The sequence below is a fragment of the Schistocerca cancellata genome, chromosome 8 (assembly GCF_023864275.1).
Source record: "Schistocerca cancellata isolate TAMUIC-IGC-003103 chromosome 8, iqSchCanc2.1, whole genome shotgun sequence".
NCBI classification, from domain to species: domain Eukaryota; kingdom Metazoa; phylum Arthropoda; class Insecta; order Orthoptera; family Acrididae; genus Schistocerca; species Schistocerca cancellata.
The window spans coordinates 397,437,794-397,453,643 of NC_064633.1; the positions used below are offsets into that span (position 1 = coordinate 397,437,794).

At 42.1% G+C, this 15,850-nt stretch overlaps 1 protein-coding gene across 1 annotated transcript in view; it reads left to right on the forward strand.

Moving 5' to 3' along the window:
- The first annotated feature begins 9,238 nt into the window (after positions 1–9,238).
- The window catches only part of LOC126094800 (sialin-like), a 113,655-nt gene continuing 107,043 nt past the window's right edge, over positions 9,239–15,850 (forward strand). The window contains exon 1 of the mRNA XM_049909366.1: positions 9,239–9,305. Within this exon, the coding sequence (XP_049765323.1) occupies positions 9,287–9,305 (19 nt within the window). The 5' untranslated portion in view covers positions 9,239–9,286. The remainder of the gene's footprint in view (positions 9,306–15,850) is intronic.

Here is a 15,850-nt window from a genome sequence, read left to right on the forward strand (position 1 = left end):
TATGGTCAACACACTTCTCACCTGCCGTTGTCAGTTTTCTCGACCAGAGCCGATACTTCTCGATCAAGTAGCTTCTCAACTGGCCTCAAAAGATGTGAGTGCGTCCTGCTTGCCAACATCTGAAGGGAACCGGTGATATCACTGTGGTATGACCGTTGGTTGCAACTAACATTAGTGGAACTTTTTAGTTCGAGATCGCAACAGTGCATGCATACAGGACGTGCAAGGACGTTTGTCACTGTCTTTCGGATATTGTTTACGAGCTGGACCTGGTATAATAGTGTGCTAAGATGAATAGACACTTGTGTTTCCTGAAGGAACACAACACGAGAGGATCTTAGGACTGTTCGAATAGCTCTGATGAACAGATGGATGACAACAGCTGAAATGCAGACAGTGGTTACAGGCAGCGCGTCACCACGAATCGTCAGAACGAGATTACTGGAGGCTGTGTTGAGATGTTGCTATGCGTCATCTATAGAGTAGCGATCTACCGAAACTACGGTTCCATAGTTTCGATACAGTACATAAATGACGTAGTAACTGGTAGCATTATCGGTGGCACTGGTAGCACTGGTAGAGAAAACATCATGATGTCGGAGCAATTGAATATGACGCCAGGACTGATTTGGGAAATGACGAATGTCGGCTGTATACTCATCTCTGTGTGACAAGAATTGTAAATCTTGTTGTCCCCTAAATGAGTACAGTATCAAATGGCATATTTCAGTATAATAATGCAAGACCGCACTCTGCAGTTCACATCACAAATACCTAAAGGAATGTTCGGATCTGTCACTGAACTGCCTCGTCCACCGTTTTTTCACCTGTAGATGATATCTGAGATGCGATTAGAATATGCAAGCTTTCTTACGATCCTCCAGACAAAAGCGATTCTGAACTGACACAGTATGTGTTTCAGACATTTCTAACGTTACGCATATTTAGGCGAGTTAATCGGCCGCCCAGAATACGAGGTAAGGTATATTTGTGGAACGGCTGGACGCTGGCGGATCCAGGTCTCACAAGGAGGTCCCCAGTGGTGCGATCGACTTTTTTAAACTATCTATAAATGATGTAGCTTAAGGTACCAGGTATCACACACTACAGCCATCCACCTTGATGGACCCTCGTTTGGGAGTACTTGGCGAAAAAACTTTAGAATTTTGTGAGACACTCGATAGGATTAAAAACTTTGAAGCATACAGTCTGGCTGCGGGGTGTAATGGATAGGACAACTTTTTAACGTGCTGAAGATTGTGAGTTCGCGTCACGTCAGGTGCACCAAACTTATATATTTTTAAATATTTAGCGAAATTACTTTGATCATTACTTTTATTCAATTAATTGGTTTAAATTTTGTAATTCCATTTCTTTGTTACATAATTTTAATCACAATACCAACTTCTTCATTTGCACTCATTCTTCTTCCTATTGTTATTTCTACACTGTTTTTTCGTCCACATTATTGCGTTCTTTACATCTATTTCTCATTTTACTTGAATTTTGTTTTACTTATAAACCCGTGTTTCATTTAAATTTTCATTGCGCTATTTTTCCATAGCGTAATAGATATTTAGGTTCTGTTTTAAATGTTTGTATGACGATTACCGTGGAAAAAGTTGCACATCTAGTAGGAAAAGTAAATTGTCACATCATTGCACAAATATAAATAGATTATTTCGTCTTTTGTTTTTTAACTGATAGAGGGGAATTTTCACTTACTTGAATATTCTAATAGATAAATATAACTCAATTCATATTCACAAAAATTCTGATTCTAAAAAGAATGATAGAAAGAAAAAAGTGAAAAAATTAAAAAGTTCATACGGCGATTAAAATGTGACATAGAAATAAAAAAATTACATTTAAACTAACTGAATAAAAGTAATGATCATAGTCATTTCGATAAAAATTAAAAAATAAAAAAAAAATTTGTGCACCTTACGAGAGTCGAGCACGCAACCTCCTGCAAGGTCCATTATAACAAGCAACCAGTCTACACTTCAAAACTTTTTTAACGCTATTGTCACGCAAAATTCCTAATTTTTTTCGTCAGTTACTCGCTTACGAGGGCCATTAGGATGAATGGCTGCATTGTGTGCTACCTGGGATCTCAACCTACATGACTATCGCACCGCTGGGGACCTCTCCTCGTCAGGGCTCGCCGCGGCAGTTCCGGCTTCCGGCTAGACTGCATCTCCAGGCGAGCCAGGTGCCAGGGCGACAGCGGAGGACCGGATGTGGGTAAATTCCAGTGCTGGGAATTTTGGACGACGCGTCGATCGCTTAGGAGGGCCAGTTATGCTCCCAAAGATGGCGTCTTACAGCTCTTGGAGATTCGACAATAACTCACATCAAATATTAATGCAAATGATACATTTGTGATCTCAGATAAATGAGGTGCATCCAATGACACAACAGTATTTCATTATCTTTAAAACTCGAGAAGTTAATATTCCACAACGAATAAAAATTTACACAATAAAGCTCTGAATTAACAACGTTTAAGCGCTTCATGCTATTTCAACAAACGAAATCTCATATGACAGCATTGCACTACAGCTATCATCCCTGAAAGCTGCGTACAGCGGATAGGCAAAATAATGTGAACATCTGTACTTACTTGGGAATGGTTTATTAATAAGGGGTTGAACCCTCATTTGCCTGTAATATAGCTGCGATTCTTCTTGGAATATCGCTAGTTAATGATTGTATAGTCTCCAGTGGACTGTTACGCCACTCTTCGATCAGAACCTCTTTTAACACATGTAGTGGCGAGGGAGGGGAATCTGCTCCGGAGTCTGCGCTCCAACACCGCCCACATGGGTTCGGTAATGTTCAAATCCGAGAACTGTGCTGAAGAAGAAAGACGCTGAAGTTCAGTTGCATGCTCCCATAACACGGTTTTACAGTCCTTACTGTGTGAATGGATGCATTATCGTCCTGAAATATGGCATCATTGTTAGACTGAATCATGGGGTGCACCTGAGCACCTGAAATGTTCACATAATCTTTGGTTGCAACACGGCCTTTGAGAGAGATGATGGGAGCTGCAGAATACCATGATATGGTTGCCAACATACTTGCACCCTCATGCTTAACCGTTGGAATCAAGCAGTCAGGATTGTAGTCTTCTTTTGGCTTTCTCCAGACCCAGCCCGATTTTGGAAATAAAGGAAACGTTGACTCCTCGGACCATATGAGGTGTTTCTACTCATCAGCCGTCCAGGATTTATGCTCCTGACACCATGTTTTAACCTTCTTCGAGATGGTTGTCGTCACTAATGATTTTGGTATAGCAGCTCGTCCATGAATATTCGGTTTATGGAGTTCTCGGCAGGCAGTCTCGATGGGGTCTCGAAGAAGGCTATTGAGCTCTGCAATCACTATAGCCACCGTAGTTTTGTATTATTTTGACGCAGTTCGTGTCAGCGTACGATGATCTCTTTTCCTTGTGTTTCCTTTCCTCTTTTAGTGCGTTTCTTCTCCTCTTGTTTTGCCTCTGTATGTGAGGATTTGGAACTGCGTCAGGTCTGTGTCTTTTAGCCGTTCTCCTTGTTCGGTGTCCGTCTTCGTCCCTTCACTGCATGTGTTCCTGTTTGTATGCGTTTGGGCGCTGATGACCACACTGTTTAGCGCCCGAAAACCTCAAACCACACACACACACACACACACACACACACACACACAACCATCCCATTACTACCACTGTCCACATTATTTTGCTATCTGCTGTACCCTGTATGTATTTTATTTATAGGTTTACGACGTCTTATGGGTCTCTCATTATGCAGATGTTTCTAAATACATCTTATTTTCCACGTTTACACAGCAAATGAATGCAGCATGAGTATCTCATATTTTGTCATACTTGCACTTTTATTTAATGAATAGTTTACTGTTTTGCCTGTAGCTTTTTCTAAAAGTTGTTTGCAAGTGCTATCAAAACAGCAGTGGTAATTTGAAAGTGGTCAGTTGCGTATGTTAGCGGATACCACCGTTCAAAAAGAATGCCAAAAGACACTTCTACCAAGCAGGCCAAACTAATTGTTGAAACAATATTTAACAATTCTTTGTCATTTAACGTGAGCATACTTGCAAAAGAATGCTTGCATATTTATTAATGAACCATCTATTGCTTGTATTTATTGTAAATGGTCTGAATGTAAACAAATGTTTATAATATTTATTTTATTTAAATATTGTTATAATATATTAGTTTAGTGGGGGAAAGTGGTCAGGTGAGTCAAATCATGGCTGTAGGGCGTGAGAACGATGTATTTCTGATGGGAATGGCCTTTAGCCAATGAGAATTGGACAGTGACGGAACACTACAGGAGTCAAGTGAAGACGGACTTTTCTACTGAAGAGCTCAAGGGAGCGATTCTGAATACTACATGTCGAGTTCTTGAAGAAGACATACCTGCCTGAGGCAACGTGCGTGATTCAGTGGTGTAGGTGATTGATTCTGGGCGGCGAACAGCAGCTACCACACCTTAGCCCCTGAAGGGACTTTCCAGAGATCTGAATGCGTTCCATAAAGGGACTCTAACTTTTTCTGCCTACATTATTGAGCTGAAGATAGACAGAGTATGTGTTACTATTCTTTGTATCGCGTGTGTTAATTTGTGAATCATCGTGTTGAACTCTGAAGGGTTTTGAGCTGGTGAATATTTGATGTATTTTGATCACGAAACAGACTTAATTTTCGCGAGTCTTTGATGACTATTTAGTTTGGAAATTTTGCTACTGTTCTCCTAACGCTCTCAACGTAACTTTACTGCATTTGATAAGGGTGTTTCCCTACTTGTATTTTAACTAAATATCGTAGGACCAATTTCCGTTTATCTGAGATGTCATTTCTTGAATAAATAATATTCAGTATAATTATCTGTCGTCTACACTAATTACAGACGTTAGGATAGAGCCCTTTTTATTAAATTATTCATTTATTATTATTATTATTATTATTATTATTATTATTCGTTACAGTCAACTTTGGACTACGCTAAGCATCAGTCATTTCTTGTGCTTTTTCTTGCGTTCTTCCCAGTACTTCTTCATTTTTTCTGAGTGGGCTTCTTTACGTTCTTGCGACCAGGTTGTTCCCGTCTTCTTTGATTGCGTTCGGTCTTTGAATCCCTGTATTTTGTTGATGGCATTCCTATATTCCATTCTGTTGTAAACTGTCTCTGGTATAATGTTCATTTCTGCAATGTCTTCTTTTACTTCTTTCAGCCAGTTAATTTGTGTCTTTCTGCTTTCCATGTATTCCAGGATTTTCTTTGCCGTTCTTTCTGGTGCCATTCTTTATTTATTAATTTGCAGTTCTAGGCAATGCATAGATTGTTTGACCGCAGGATCAAAGCTACAGGTTATTATTTGCAGAGAATTAGCTACGGGGCATGAAAGCAGACGTGAGCGCCTCGACCCTATGATTAGATCGAGCTATTCTTTTTAAACAGAGCCGTGCACAGCCCAAGTACCTAAAGTACGAGTGACTTCAGGTAAAGACGCAACTGGTTTGCTCGTATGGGGTGCTGTTTAGAAGAGTAATTACAAAATGGCTCTGAGCACTATGGGACTTAACATCTGAGGTCATCAGTCGCCTAGAACTTAGAACTACTTAAACCTAACTAACCTACGGACATCACACACATCCATGCCCGAGGCAGGATTCGAACCTGCGACCGTAGCAGTGGCGCGGTTCCAGACTGAAGCGCCTAGAACCGCACGGCCACCGCGGCCGGCAGAGCAATTACACTCGGCAACAACCGTTATGTACTGGCGCACATTGCAAGAAATTCCATGCTGTACCCTGTGACAGTTGATGGGACAGCGATATGCACATGTACAGATGGTGGTAGTATCGTACACAACGTATAAAAGTGCCGTACACTGGCGAAGCTGCCATTTGTACTCACGTGATACATATGTAAAGATATCCGACAAGATTACAGCCGAACGACGGGAATTAAGAGACGCGGAATGGTAGTTGGAGCTAGACGCATGGAACATTCCAATTCGGAGATCGTTGGGGAATTCAATATTCCAACTCCTTCACTGTCAACAGTGTGCTGAGAATACCAAATTTCATGCATTACGTCTCATCACGGACAAGGCAGTGGCCGAAGGCCCTCACTTAACGAGAGCAGTGGTGTTGCCGTAGAGATGTAAGTGCTAACAGACCAGCAACACTGCATGAGATAACCGTAGAAATCAATTTAGGAAGTACGACGAACTTATTTGTCAGGACAGTGCGGCAAAATTTGGCGTTAGTGGGCTATAGCAGCAGAGAACCAATGCTAGTGCCTTTGCTAACATCACTGGGCCCTAGACAGCTGGGAAACTGTGGCCTGGTCAGACAGGTCCCAATTGCAATTTGTAAAAGCTGATGGTAGGGTTTGAGTGTGGTGCAGACACCACGAGGCCATGGACCCAAGTTGTCAACAAGGCACTGCGCAAGCTGGTGATGGCTCTGATCCAACCGAATCGATCAATGACTGGAAATGGCCATGTTCGGCTACTTGGAGAGCATTTGTAGCCGTTCAAGGACTTAACGTTGACAAATAACGATGGAATTTTTATGGGTGACAATGCGCCATATCACCGGGCCACAATTGTTCCCCACTGGTTCGAAGAACATTTTGGACAGTTAGAGCGAATGATTTGGTCTCCCGCATCGTCCGAAATGAATCCGACTGAACATTTATGGCACATAATCGAAAGGGCAGTTCGTGCTCGATAATCTGTACCGGCAATACTATCGCAATTATGGACGGCTAAAGAAGCAGCATGGCTCAACATTGCTGCAGGGGACTTCCAACGACTTGTCCAGTCCATGCCACGTCGAGTTGCTCCACTACGGCCGGGAAAAGGTTTGATACGATATTAGAAGGTATACTATGACTTTTTGACCTTAGTGTAATTCATACTGAGCTGGTCCGTGATCGATTTCAAATATATCTGGCCGCGCTTGAGGCCACGCTACCCTGCCTCCTCGCTAGGAGGTGATAGAGTTGAGACCCTGCGGAAATAAAGGAGCACGCACGGCCCATCTTAGTGGTCTCTGGGAGCAGTCTGCGGGCAGTGCTCCATGTGACGCCGGGCGAGTAGTGTCTGCACAGCCGAGTCTGCTCTTGTTGTGATTAGGAGGAATATCTTGCGGGGGTTGTGCGGTGGCTCTCTGGCAGTTGGACGCGTTGTCACTTTTTCGTGCAAATAGTTTATCACTGGCACTACAGCTCTGAACGTTCAGGTGTGTGTTTGGGCTTTGAAGCCCTAAGGCTTTTGTTGGTTTAAGAATTTGTTGTTTTAAAAATAGATGTTAAACTGTCTAAAATTCATTATGTGTGTTTTGAGACAATACTATTTAAATGTGCTTATTGTGTTTTCTCTCTTACTTTAGTGGCGTTAAATTTTCTGTAGTTAATTTTGAATTTAATTTGTTATGACGCTTTAAGCACCTTACGAAAGATTACAGCTAGCTTATAATGCCTTGTCGCTCTCTGTCAGCTGATTGTATTGAGCCAACACTGGGTTTACATAAGCTGATAGCGTTAACATTCTACCTTAAGAGAAAGTGTATTTTCTATTAAATTTTTTTGGTTGGCTCTTCTGGGTAGAACCTTTTTATGGAACATTAAGTTTTTTTACTGGATCTTAAACTCACGTAATTTTATTGATTTTCATCCCAACATTGGCTAAATAAGTGTCAAGCTGGTTTCCTTTTAATTATGTAGAATGATTTTTTGCGCGTGTACATTTTGTAATTTTTTAATGTATGTGTGTCAGTATGGCCGTTGGAGCTGTTTGTTGGGAGGCGATGACGTTCGTTGCGCTAACGTCACTGTCATTTGAAAATTTTGTAAACTGTCTAGACTTATTTGTTGATAATTTGGTGCTGAATAAATATGTATATAACTTACGTGTGTTTCTCTGGGTTTGTGTGCACAGTCCTTCCACAACAGACTTGGGCGTGCTTAAGTTTTTGTCCAGCAGTACGACTAGGACTCCTCACATACAAAAGTGTATTTGTGCTGTTGGCGTCACACCTCAATCTGATGTTGTTGATGGGTATCAGTTCTGAATGGAAGTTTAATTACTTGGTTCAAATGGCTCTGAGCACTATGGGACTCAACATCTGAGGTCATCAATCCCCTAGAACTGAGAACTACTTAAACCTAACTAACCTAAGGACATCACACACATCCATGCCAGAGGCAGGATTCGAACCTGCGACCGCAGCGGTCGCTCGGTTCCAGACTGAAGCGCCTAGAACCGCTCGGCCGCACCGGCCGGCGTTTAATTACTTAACACACGGTATGTGACGAATACATTCGCAAAGTTTGATAAATGTTGGGTTGGTGCTTCACCTTGGAACTACTTCCATTTCCGTAGTGTACGAGAAAAATAAAAATAGTGTCGAAAAATAATAGAACTGGAGAAGGATAGGTTAGAAGAGGTCACATAGTTTTCAGAACTAGTAAGCCAACTGACACAAGATTTCCACATCAAGAATGATATCAGAACCAGAGTGATATGGACAAAGGAAAGAAAGCTTCATTCGTCTACAGTATTAAACCCTACCAGTCTCAGATATGGTCATGGACTACGGGAGGAAGTCTATGGATGTATATGTCTGGATCACAGCTAGAGAAGGATGTTAAAAATTAAGTCACAGGGAAAGTGCTAAACAGAGATGCTTAGAAAGAGAATATGAGGCTATAGCCTTTTCAGAACCCATTCCAAAAATATGTTCGGCTTGGTACAGCATCTTCAAATGCATCCAGACGCAGTGAACTTTGAGGTGGAAGTATCAATAGAGGGGAACTTCTAGAGCTAGACAAAGATAATATAATAAATTAAGCAGATTAATGAGGATGCTATAGATGAAGAACAGGTAATAAGAATAGTACAGAATAGGGGTATCTACCACTCGAACGACTACAGACTAAAAAAAAGGGACACGTGGTATAATTTACATGTAATACAAGGTAGCTGTAGGCAGCGAGTCCCACACAACACAACGCAGCAATGTGTCATTGTGATTAGATACTGACAGGAAATCTTGAAGGCCAATAATGTTTAATATTTCAGCTGTTTGCAATGATTTTCATACACAGATTCTGTTGTTGAGGTAAGGTAGGAATTTGACAGCTCTAGATTGATTACGTGCTGATAAGATATAAAAGGCAAATAAATTGAAAGGCACTCTACGCACAACGCTCACATAGTTGACACAGCACGCAGTGTGATATCTGGCGGCGTATCTTCCTCCAACATGGGCCGCAAAGATTCCAGTAAGTCTCTTAAACAGGACATCCATGCACAATTCAGAGGAAACGATTTGTACTCCAGTATGAGAGAACGACTTGTGTCTGTGTTTAAAAGTGTATGTCGTTTGTTGCTGCATTTAATGTAGCCCTTGTTCTTTACTTGCATCATAGTACCCATTTATTTTTCTTTTTTGCTTGCGGTAAATACTCGGCGTGCATTCGGCAGTGCAAGACTTACAGTGAAGTGTCCTATTTTTCCTCAGACTTTGTTCGTTATGCGACATTTTAAAAGTTGCAAATGCTTGATTGGATGTTGATGTTTCATCAGTTATGTAGAAGGAGTGACAGAAAGGCAAGGGGAGGCGCTGGATGCGATGTCGGGCGTCGGCGTGGCTATCTCTCTATTCAGTGATGGTGCTAATGCGTTCCTGACTCCCCACGTTCCAGTCAGCCATCGATCGCTGCAGAAGCGAAGTGCCGCCCGTCCGTCAAACATTTGTCGTCGTACGGTGCCGCTTTTCTTATTTCATGGAATACAGCAAAGAAATTCCGTGATAAATTCTCCACCCATTGGCCTGCTACACATTCCACAGGTCCCCATTTCGTCATAGTTTTGTCTTCCTCTCCAGTCTGCCCCCTGATTCATTTCTTTCTTTTCTCGTCTCTCGTGGCAGTTCCCAACTTGTGCATCTCTCTATTGCTCGGTGACTAGTTCTATTTTTGACTTCCATTTCCGCTGCCACAACTGGAGGTACACAGTGATTGTAAACTTTCCTTTTCAGACCTGTCGGAAGCGTTGTTTTGGAAATCCTCTTTTGTTTACCACAAGCATCCTAACCGGTTTTTAATCCATTTATATCTACTGCTGTCCACTGACATATGATCTTCAACTAGCCTAAATAAAACAAAAAAGTCACAGTCCTGTAACATCATTGTTGTTTTGTTCTCCATGCTTTTGAAAATGTTAGTTATACATTATTACAGTTTTTTTGTAAACGGTTTCTGAAGCTTGCTTTGAAATTTGCTCCACTGAGATGTCCATTTATTGTTTTGTAATGTATCTGCACTAGAGGCAAACAGCAGAGTGTCATAAGCAAAACGAAGGTCTTTCAGGTACGTTTCATTAATACTTTTTGCTTCATCGTTTTCACAGTTTAAAGAACTGAAAATAGCTACAGTGATAAGAATTCTCTTTGCCTGGCTTTCAGTTTTGAGTTTCTCATCATCCTGATTAAGTCTAATGTAAGCGGTGGTAGTAATGTTCACTACCTGGTCCAAAGTATCCGGACACTTATTAATGAACATTAATATGGAGTGTGTCCATCTTTTCGCCTTTAGCACGACTTGAACTCTCCTGGGGGACACTTTCAGTGTGATGTCTGAATACCTGTGGAGGAATGTTAGCCTATTCCTCCTCAAAAGCGCAAATCAGAAAACCTTTTTATGTTGGACACTGGGGTCTGGAGCGAAGTCGACGTTCTAAACCATCCCGAAGGTATTCCGTTTCGTTCAGGTCGGGACTCTGGACAGGCTAATCCATTTTAGGAATGTTACTGTCTACAAACCATTGCCTTAGAGATGCTGGCTTACGACAGGGTGCGTTTTGATGCTAATACAAAGAATAATTGTCTCCGAACTGTTTCCCTATAGTATGTAGCACGCAATGTTGTAAAATGTGATCATAGTTTTCCGCGTTTAGCGTTTTCTTAAGCGCAATAACGGACCACAAAATTTAGCGCGAAAAACATCTCCAGACCGTAACATCACCTCGTCCAGTAGTACAATCTTGACGCTGCAGATCATGACAGGTACTGTTCCCCAGGCATTCACCGAACCCAAACCTTTCCATCGGATTTCCACAGGGCACGGCGTGATTCATCACTACAGATCACTCGTTTGCAGTCATCCACTGCATATTACTGCCGCTCTTCACACTACCTTCAGCATCGCTTAGCATTTACTGCAGAAATGTGCCGCTTATGAGGAGCTGCTCTACAATTCTACGGCATTCTTTTTAACTCATACGCACAGTTACTGTGCTAGCAGCACTATTGGTAAATACTTCGAAACCAACGGGTGATTCCTATTATATCGGTGATATTTTCACACTGAAGATCTGTACCACACAAGAGCACTCTGGACAGAAGCCAACTTGATATTTGCCGATGTCATATTAGCTCTGTGCTTGTACTCTTTGAAGTAAACAAGTTGAGAATGCATTGTATAGAGCTCTGAGAGTGGCCCAACAGAAGTTAGATAGTTACTCGTGCATACATATGTGCGCACGGAAGAAGGCACGCACACACACACTATATAATGTTGTTTGTGACCGTTGAAATGGCTCTGAGCACTATGGGACTTAACAGCTGAGGTCATCAGTCCCCTAGAACTTAGAACTACTTCAACCTAACTAACCTAACGACAACACACACACCATGCCCGAGGCAGGATTCGAACCTGCGACTGTAGCGGTCGCGTGGTTCCAGACTGAAGCGCCTAGAACCGCTCGGCTACTCTGGCCGGCGTTTGTGACCGTTATCCATATATTAACCTATGAGATTGTCGCTATATCATTAGCCCTGTGATCTTGTTCGAGTGTTCCAGTGCATCCGAGTACTTAATTTTGTTTACAAGATCAGTAAAACGACATTCACATGTAGGTATAATAAAGTTCTTCTTTACTGAAAACAGAAATAACATATGCAAATGTGGACTGCACTGGTCACCGTTTATTCGTAAGTTAGTAGCAGTTGATGCAATTGTGAAAGTATATCTGAACTTTTGACAGAACCATTTGGTGTCAGAATGATCTTTATCGCCGGCCGCGGTCGCCGAGCGGTTCTAGGCGCTTCAGTCCGGAACCGTGTGACTGCTACTGTCGCAGGTTCGAATCCTACCTCGGGCTTCGATGTGTGTGATGTCCTTAGGTTACTTAGGTTTAAGTAATTCTAAGTTCTAGGGGACTGAAGACCTCCGATGTTAAGTCCCATAGTGCTCAGAGCCATTTGAAACATTTTTTTTTTATCTGTATCGGCTGGAGCGCCTGATGGTCAGATCGCTTTCCATGGGCTCATGTGCATTTAGTAAAAGGTGTCGCATAATGAAAAACTTGAACGACAGGCTCTAGTAAACATGAGACATGGGGGTTGCACCTCACAAAATATAAACAGGGTGATCATCTTTGAAATGAAACAATGGTCCACATTAATTCCTCGCTATTATAAAGTTTCCTGGAAGAATAAGATATCATTACAGGATCTATCCAATCTGAAGAACATGATAGAATTCGAAAATCGGCACGGCATAGCACTAATCTAAGACTTGAATGTCTCGGAAAAGACTGGATAGTTTAGATAAATGGAATAAAACTGTGGGTTATGTCCGCAGTTCGTGGTCGTGCGGTAGCGTTCTCGCTTCCCGCGCCCGGGTTCCCGGGTTCGATTCCCGGCGGGGTCAGGGATTTTCTCTGCCTCGTGATGACTGAGTGTTGTGTGATATCCTTAGGTTAGTTAGGTTTAAGTAGTTCTAAGTTCTAGGGGACTGATGACCATAGATGTTAAGTCCCATAGTGCTCAGAGCCATTTCGAATGAGTTACGGGAAGATAAATCCACGGTGAAATCACAGTGATGACCTGAATCTCTAAGAAAAATGGAAAACTAGAACATGCAAATATCACCACCGATCGAGTGATGAATGAGACTTTAGTCACTCAAGAAAAGCATCAGATTCGTGGAACATAATCGACCGTAACACTATGCCTATCATCTCTCGGTAACTCGCGTACCTTGCTTACTCAAGTGGCAGTTTCTCACCGTATTCTGTACTCAGTAGTGTCGAATGTTGTGAGCGCCGTGATGTGCTGCAGACTGCAACACATCAGCTTTCAATAACTAGAATAACCCTTCTCTACAGCTCTCCCATGTTCCCAGTCCAAGTGTATCACTTTGTGCCTCCACCTGAAGTGTTCTCTGCCAGCACTGAGTTCTTTCTCGTCTCTGCATCGTCACACAGTTCCCATGCGCCAATAAAAAAGTCTCTACAAAATGCCGGCCAATGGTATTTTTGCTAATAAGATAACTGTCTCCCCTCCTAGCAAATTTTTTTACAACGTTAAACAACCTTTTCACGCCCACGTGTGCTCTTCTTAAGCAATTCTGATTTGCACTTTCACTTTTCAGCCAAGTTTCCTACCTCAACCAACAACCTAGTCTCCACGTCCGCCATTTTTCAGAGACTTCCATCCTGACTTTCCTTTCCCTGCTATTTATTGAAGATTAAAAAATGAGGAGCGCTCTTACATCTTTTTAGACAGGTCGTTGTTCACCCCGCATAAGGTAGCGCTGGTAAATCGGCCCATCGCTTTACAAAGAGAAAGTAATTACTGTTCACGATGCAGTGTCATCACTTCTCGCGGAAAGCAGAGGTCCATAAATGTCACTGACTTCCCCTGTCAGCTCAAAACAAAGTTCCTTTATAATGTTTTCTGGCTGGATGGCACTGCTTGTAGAACCTGAGATTCTGCGAGAGGGCAGCTTTTTTTACGTTGCATTATATAACTTCCGTGAATGTAGCCCTGGACCCCCTACTGCGCAGAGCGTATTATGTGAAAAACTGCCAGAATGCAGCACCCATACGCCCAGCCCAAGCAATGTCTGTGGCTGCTGTGTGAGCCTGCCAGTAGTAGACGCTTCGGCACAGTCTTTCTATTTATTCTCCCAAAACCAAAACCAAACCCAAACTCCCAGAGGGGTCATATGACACTAAGTCACTGGCCTGAGCCTCTGTCCCTACCCTGGCTTATCATGGATTCAGTTGAAATACGGAAAATAGCACATGCAAAACGGCCAGTAGGAAAGACAAGGAATTAATATTAAAGTAAATGGCACAATCTTGCCCATCACTCACGTTACTTATAACAAACGTTTAACAGTTTTAATAATTGATAGTAATGGAGTCCAAATAGAAATAACTTCATCAGTCATGAATGATACATAACACGTGCCAGTCTAGCAATGGATTGACACGTATTACCGTGTTCTAATGATAATTGGTATCCACTGTTCATCTCGCCTGATAGATGTGGTTTTGCAGTATAGAAGCATTTTTCGTCTGGCGTTTACAGTTCAAAATAGTTGCATAACTCACAGTTCCACGTAATGACGTATTTGAATATAAACCCCACTAGACGATTAACGAAATAAATGCTCACACAATCATGAAATATTATCATCTAACGTACACTTTCTCTTTCATTGATACATCACACTAAGACATCAAGTGCACACTTGCTCACGTCTCCCGAAAACCGTCTCTCCACAACTCGACATATGTGTTCGAAAGTCAATAACATTCAGACAAATGTTTACAGACTTACTCCAGACAGATCTAATACATCCGATAACTCAAAATAATGTCCTTCAACATGACTGCGACCATTTGGAAGTGACAAAATGTTCACGACGCTCAAGTCGTTAACACCTCTGGTAACCAGCATGTTTGGGCACTCACTACCTTCTGTAACAGTAACTCCTCCTCCTGTTACGGAATCTGAAGAACCATGGGTAGCCTTTTCATGGATTGCATTTTCCTCTTGTCCTCCCAGAGCCTCTTAGTCCTGTTTCTTCTTCTCTCCCACTCTTCTGCCGAGATCTTCAACATCCACTTCTCTTTTCTGTTCCAGTGGTGACCCTTGTATCCTTTCTCATCGTTGATCTCTGGCATATCGGTCGGTACTCGCTTCTGCAGTTTTCTATTCCTTCCACCTTAGTCCTCAATTCAGACTAGTACTTCCAGAGTTCAGTATCTCTCTTGGTTCCTGTCTTTCCTACTGCCCTCCCCATTGTATCCCATAGTCTTTTCGTCATTGTGTCTATATTCATCCTCATCAAATATCCCGCAAACCTTGCTCTTTTCAGTCGGATTTCTCCTGATACTGTCCTCATAATCAAGTACAGGTCCAATCCGTCTTTCACTACCCTATAAGGCCCAACACTTTCTTCACTATTTCTCTCTCTTCTTTTCCTAATTGTTACGCACCATATATTTCCAGTATTATCGTCTCGGCCGCATACTGTTCCCCTGCCTTGTAATGTCTGATCCTTGCGTTTGTAGATACATATTTTGTTTTAGTTGTAAACATTACCGCTCATACATAAACCTGATGTTTTCTTCATTCCGCCTGTTATTCCCTCACTGCTCCTGCTTCTTCTTGTTACTCCTCCTTGTAATAATTTCATTTACGTTTCCACGGTCTCGCTGTGAGGAGTGGGCAGTGATATTATTATACACTTGCAAATTGCTGGAGAGAGTTGGCTGAGATTCTCTCCGTGAGAAATGTCGGAGGTGGTAGTGAACGGTTTAATGGTACAATGTGTCTGTGGAGATGTTGTGACTTGTCAGAGCAATTCTACAGCTGTGTTTTCTAAACCATAGGATACGTGCTATGCGTCGCCAAATGTTTTCCATGCAGTCCTGTTCAAGTCATGTCTGTCGTATAATTTGAAGGTCTTTCCAATAGAGTCCAGTTGTTCGTTCGTGTGTTTTCTCCTTCTTTGTCTGGTTAATTTTG